At 38.9% G+C, this 6,904-nt stretch overlaps 1 protein-coding gene across 1 annotated transcript; it reads left to right on the top strand.

The window, feature by feature from the left end:
• The first annotated feature begins 3,236 nt into the window (after positions 1-3,236).
• On the top strand, positions 3,237-5,967 carry LOC127455305 (G-protein coupled receptor 135). Its single transcript, XM_051723086.1, has one exon. It carries the CDS (start codon positions 3,418-3,420, stop codon positions 4,774-4,776), a length of 1,359 nt encoding a protein of 452 aa, XP_051579046.1. The 5' UTR covers positions 3,237-3,417; the 3' UTR covers positions 4,777-5,967.
• The last annotated feature ends 937 nt before the right edge of the window (positions 5,968-6,904 follow it).

Raw genomic sequence — 6,904 nt, 5'->3', positions numbered from 1 at the left:
TATCACCCTGGGATGCTTTTTAAACAGTATTGAAGGAGTTCCCATCTATGTTGGGCATTTATTGGCTGCTTTTCTTTATTATTTGGTCCAAGTCATCCATTTCAAAAACTTTTTTTTAATTATTATTATTACATTTTAGTTTTATAATTAAATAAATTAATATGGTGGCACAATTCTATTTTTGTCTACAAAACTAATTTCAAACATTTAAGCATACACCTTAAGATCAAAAGATTTTTAAGATCATGAGAAACATTTGTGTTTCAAAACTTTTGACCGGTAGTGTGTGTGTGTGTGTGTGTGTGTGTGTGTATATATATATATATATATACACACACACACACACACACACACACATCCATTCAAAAGTTTGGGGTCACTTGCCTGAAATGTTTCTCATGATCTTAAAAACCTTTTGATCTGAAGGCGTATGCTTAAATGTTTGAAATTCCCATATTTCCATTTCTATTATTCCATAGTTGTGATGACTTTACTATTATTCTAAAATGTAAAAAAATACATAAAAAATTAAATAAAGAATGAGTAAGTGACCCTAAACTTTTGAACGGTAGTGTATGTACAATATACAAATATAAATCTGTTATATACAGATGCAAGGAAATGTATGGCAGAAGAGGTAAGGTATGTTGGATAAATATAAATAGACTAAGTTGTGTATTGCACATAATTATTGTTCAATGGGGCAGTTTTTTTTTTATTTATTTTTTTAAATCCCCTTTTCTCCCAATTTTGAATGCCCAATTCGCACTACTTAGTAGGTCCTCGTTGTGGCGTGGTTACTCACCTAAATCCGGGTGGCAGAGGACAAGCCTCAGTTGCCTCCACTTCTGAGACAGTCAATCCGCGCATCTTATCACGTGGCTCGTTGTGCATGACACCACAGAGACTTCCAGCATGTGGAGGCTCATGCTACTCTCTGCGATCAATGCACAACTTACCATGCACCACATTGAGAGCGAGAACCACTAATCGTGACTATAAGGAGGTTACCCCATGTGACTCTACCCTCCCTAGCAACCGGGCCAATTTGGTTGCGTAGTTGACCTGGCCGGCCAGAAGGCAACTGTTCAAAGAGGCAGTGGGCTGGGTGAATGGGGTCCAGAGTGATTTTTCCAGTCCTTTTCCTCACTCTGGAAGTGTACAGTTCTTGAAGGTTTCTTCAAGGGTCCTTCATGTTCTTATAAGATACATGTTCAACACTTGTATCTTAAACAACATACATATTCACACAGCTTGGGATGATGGTAAAGCATTCAACTCACATTTGTAAGGTTCTGTATCCACTGAAGTTTCACCAGCTGCTACATTATTTACAGTTGTTTTGTCAGACCAGCAAAGCAGCCATCCCTTGCAACTCCGTCCCTTCCACTATCTACGGCAAGCCGCGTGCGCTGAGTGCATGAAATGTCCAACATTCTACAGTTTTGACGGTTGAAAAAGTGCATCATCCACGTACTTAAAGTATACTTCTTTTTGCTGCATTTTCAGTGTAAACATACTACTCACACTACAAAATGGTGTAGAATAGTGCAGAAGTGTGCAGTTTGGGATGCACCTTAAAATTCTCTGTTTTAACTCTTAACTGTGTATTTTCAATCCAATGGCTATAGAGCTGTTCAGCTTGTGGTCCAAAAATCCAGAAGTCTAATTCACCATGTGTTCCCTCTGGATTTTCCTATTGATTTCTATAATGGTGTTTTTGAACTTGTGTATAAAATAAGGTCTGTGGTAAACATTACTTGACGATACGTGGACATTTTGTTCTACAACATAAATTACACACAGTCATACCTCAAATGTTTATTTTGAAGCTGTATTGAATTACATACTGTTTTTTAAAAAATGCATGGCGGCTTCAAAATTCACATTTGAGGTTTTCTGTGTGTAATTTATGTTGTAGAACAAAATGTCCATGTATTGTCAAGTAATGTTTACCATAGACCTTATGCTGCCTTCATGTGTTATCGGAATTATCCTACTTCCCACTTCTGAAGTGGTAATTACAAGTATGTCGTGTTCACATGCTTTGTTGTGGGAAACAACAGGAAACATGGATGATGCCAGGTTAATTCATACATATTTCTTGAGGAACTTTAATTTTGACACCATAATACATATCACTCAGTTAGCTTGCTGATGACAATGGAATTTTGGTCAAATACAAGCTAATTTCACAGTGTAAAAATATACAACATGCATAGAATAGTTGCTGATATACATAAATGAATATGACCAAAATGGCAAGTGCTAACAATAAGCTGTATTTAGAAAAATTAATAAATAACCTGTCATTCACTACAGAAACTGTACTCTCCTCAGCAGGGCCTTAGCTAGTGGGGTGAAAGGTGGTAATGATTCTAGAGGCCCAAAGGTACAGGGGGCCCAACAACAAATTCCAAACTGTTTTTTTTAATAGGAAAGAGGCCAAGAGCAATATACACTAAGGGGGCCTAGATTACAAGTTTAGAACTCCTCCCATCTCGGAAACTCAGATATTAAAATTATCTCAGAGTTTCCCAGTCTTAATTAAACTTGAGGGGTCATTCATGTGCAACTTCCGAGTGGGAAACTCGTATTTATGATAATTTTGATAGCATGTGAAGGCAGCATTATTTTACTCATAAGTTTAAAACCCCATTATAAAAACCCATAGGAAAATCCCGAGGGAACGCATGGCGAATTAGACTTCCGGGTTCGCCTACAAATGGACGTCACGGCTGAACTGCTATATGAGTTTTTTAGTAGTATTAATTATTGTCGAAACCGCTTATGAGATAGAGCACAAACGGCGTAGTCACGTGGTACCTGTTACTTTTCTCAACGCTTTTGTTGATGAACTAATCACAGTCGTTTGTGGTTACTGGATGAGCCGGTTTTAAAATATTTTTTGTAGAATTTACTGGCGCATATTTTTATTTCTATGACACCCTTCCCAATATTTATAAGTATGACACTCAAAATATTATGTATTTTTACGAAAAAATGTCTCCAACAAGACAAAAAAAAAAAAGTCCTGAAATTTGAAAAAGCTCAATGAGGAATTCGGCTTTCTGAGCCTCCAAGCGCCCCCTAGTGGAAAACAATGGTTTGTCTCGTAGAAACAGTCAGCATGCAACATTTTCAGCACTCTAGGCAAACGGAGATTCTGAGAATAAGAGTGGGGAGGAGATTAGGAATGCAGAGAGTGAACTGTGCCGCCCGACAATCCATGCAGAGAACATTAGGGACATTGTTTACCCAAAACATAGTGGTTTGCGTCAAAGGACTATACACGGATCATGTGTGAAATGGTATTGCATTGTCCTGCAAACTCATTTTTACTGTGATACTGTCACGGGAGACACAGACAAGGGATGCATTCTCTCCTATCCCGTGGATGCGCCCTAATCGTGTCCAATGGATCTCCCTGGCATCATCAATACGACCATGGACAACATGTCTGGTTCGGGCTTCATTTTGGAGATTGTCACCATCAATCCTGTTCTAAACAGCCTGACCACTCAGCCCAGCGCTGGAAGCAACCACTCAGCTGGGGGCGAGATGCACCTCAACATCACGGTGATTAGTTTGGAGAGGAACTCGGTTTTCCAGGGCATCGCAGTGGCCGCGCAAGCGCTGCTGCTCTTGGCCATATTCTTGCTGTCCAGTCTGGGTAATTCAGCCGTTGTGGTGGTCATCATCAAACACAGACAGCTGAGAACAGTGACCAATGCATTCATCATGTCCCTATCCCTTTCTGACTTCCTGACGGCCATTCTTTGCTTACCCTTCTCCTTCATGATGCTCTTCAGCAGGGATGGCAAGTGGATGTTTGGGGAGCGCTTCTGCGTCGCCAACGGCTTTTTCAACACCTGCTTCGGCATCATCTCCACCCTGACCATGACTCTTATCTCATTTGATCGATATTATGCCATTGTCAGGCAGCCACAGGCCAAAATCGGTAGGAGGAGAGCGATTCAGCTCCTGGTGGCCGTTTGGTTATCAGCAATGTTCTTCTCCTTCCCGTGGTACCTGCTTGTGCAGACCTCAGGGCGCATGGTGGTGCACAAACAGGGCTTTTATCATTGCATGTACGTGTTCCATTCTGGCACCTCCAGGATGGGCACTGCCTACAGCATAGCTTTATTAGTGGTGTGTTACCTGCTGCCATTCACCCTCATGTGCTTCTGTCACTATAACATCTGTAAAACTGTCCGACTGTCGGAGATCAGGGTGCGGCCGGTGACCACTTATGCGCACCTGTTGCGCTTCTACAGCGAGATGCGCACCGCGACCACCGTCCTCATCATGATCGTGTTCAGCATCTTCTGCTGGGGACCATACTGCCTGATGGGCACCATCACAGCTCTAGGGAACTACTCTTTTAATCCTGCTATGGACACTGTGGCTATTTGGATGGCATGGGCCAATGGTGCCATTAATCCTTTGATTTACGCCATTAGGAACCCGAATATATCCATGCTGTTGGGCCGGAGCAGGGAGGAGGGATATAGGACTAGAAACATCGCTGCTTACCTGTCCACGCAGACGCAGCGCAGGGACGCAGTCCGGACGTCGGCGCATCGAATACGGGATTGGTACGTGAGCCGGCACGGTGCAAACAGCCGACTGTCTTCCTCCAGCCCAGCCAACGGTGGAGAAGTGGCCATGTGGGCCTGTAAGAACCCAGCAGTGTTTTTCTGTAGAGATGCCCATCCTGATACAATCACTGAACCCGAGGTGCCCAAAGATGAGACGGCTGACACCAGTTTGTAATTGTAGTGACACTTTCTGATAACTTTCATTGATCAGTCAGTCATCATGTGCAAACTTCATGACAATTCTGATTATTTGAATGCACATTGACAGACATTATTTAGGTATACAGCGACCCCAAAAAGTATTTGGATACTTTAGCCACACTTAACATGTATAAAAGGAATATTCCTGGTTCAATACAAGTCAAGTTCAATCGACAGCATCTGTGGCATATTGTTGATTACCACAAAATATTATTTAAACTCGTCCCTCCTTTTCAAAAATGAGGCACTTACAATGGAAGTGAATGGGGGCCAATGGAAGTTAATGACGTCTTTAAAAAAAAAAGAAATGTGAAGTGTGTAATTTTATAAAAGCACCACTGTAAAAAATGTCAGTAATTTAAACGTTTGCAGTGGAAACCTTTATTGGACTTAAAATGAATAACATTAACCAACACATTTCGGCATGTAGGCCTTCATCAGGGTTAAGATAAAAATATACAACATGCTCATTTAAAACAACTCTGACCAATGCAAGCTCATTTAAACAACCAATTATATTGGGCTCTGTAATTGAATCCCTGCTAACTGTTAGGTTAATTAAGGATGTGCATTACCTCAATCAGTCAAGACACTCAACTAATCACAGTGTCAGAATGGTGTATGAAATGGATAACAATTCACTAGTACACCTCACAAATGACCATATTAAAAATATAGATGTAAAAAAAAATGTATATATCCAGACATAATTTTTCAACACCAAACATAAAAACATCAGAAATCAATAACATAAGAACCATCATGATTATAAAAATTATTGTGAAAATTCCTTCAAAGAAAAATTCTCATTCATCACTCATGGAAATACACTTTTAAAGTAAAAAATCCAAAAAGCTTCTCTCTCTTTCCTCATAAGATCAATATCCCCACCTCTCGTACTCGGTTTTATATGTTCAATACCCCAAAACAAAAAGGATGATAATGGATGATTAGATTCATTAAAGTGCCTTACAACAGGACTGTTTTATCATTCCTTTTTATTGCGCTTCTATGTTCTGTCATTCTTTAAAGGGCGAGATGTTTCTCCAACACAAAGCTTCTTACATGAACATTAAATTATATAGATCACATGTTATAAATCTTTTTATGTCTATATGTTTATCATTTATAGGATGATTGAAAATGTGTATATTTTGGTAAATTGACAGTACAATTACCACATTTAAAATGACCTGTTGGAATGTGACCTGTAAGAGTATTAAATGAAGTTTCCTTTGATGGACAGGCTTTTACAACTTTTTTATGTTTTTGGCCCTTTTATAGGTAATCATTGGTATATTTTTGCATGTATCATTCAAAGTCAAACCACTTTGAAGGACATACCAGTGTTTTATTTATTTATTTATTTTTATTTCTCATATTTAATATTAAAAGTTTTTGGAGTATATAGTACAATAAATCAGGTCTGGGTTGGGCCTAGATGTTTTTTTGGGGCCAAATACATTTCCCGACTTATTGATTCTGCTATTTTAACTGCATTATTTAACCAATCTTCCCTATAATTTTGTTCTTTAAATTTGGATAACATGTTCTTTTTTTCTTTCTCAAAGTTACCATTGTCCTCACAGATTCTCTTCAGTCTAGTTAACTGACGAATCGGTAGGCTTTTCTTTAAAGAGATGGGATGAAAACTATCTGCGTGTAAAAGTGTATTCCTATCTGTAGGTTTAATATATAATGAAGAGGTTAGTCCTTACTCCTTTCTTTAAACATTTATGTACAGAAAATGTATTTCACCAAATGTTGTAATTCAAGGAAAATTTCAGTCCAGAAAAATGTACATTTAGGAATTGAAGAAAATCCAAGAGAGTAATGACTGGAACTTCCCATAATAAGAAAAAAATTGTTCATCAGATAAAACCATCTCTTCTAATTTACCTACAAAAAGACATGCAAAGCTGGGGGCCATTTTAGTGCCCATTGCAGTCCCAGAAACCTGAAGGTATGGAGTTTCATAGAAAAAGAAGAAGTTCGTTTTTTTAAGACAAAAGAGGCCAGATTGACTAGAAATGTGTAGACGGTTTTTGTGTTGTTCTAATATTCAAATAATATTCCAATGTATCAAGGGCAAGTTGATGGTC

The sequence above is a fragment of the Myxocyprinus asiaticus genome, chromosome 17 (genome assembly GCF_019703515.2).
Source record: "Myxocyprinus asiaticus isolate MX2 ecotype Aquarium Trade chromosome 17, UBuf_Myxa_2, whole genome shotgun sequence".
NCBI lineage: Eukaryota > Metazoa > Chordata > Actinopteri > Cypriniformes > Catostomidae > Myxocyprinus > Myxocyprinus asiaticus.
This window is presented reverse-complemented; position numbering and strand designations above follow the sequence as displayed.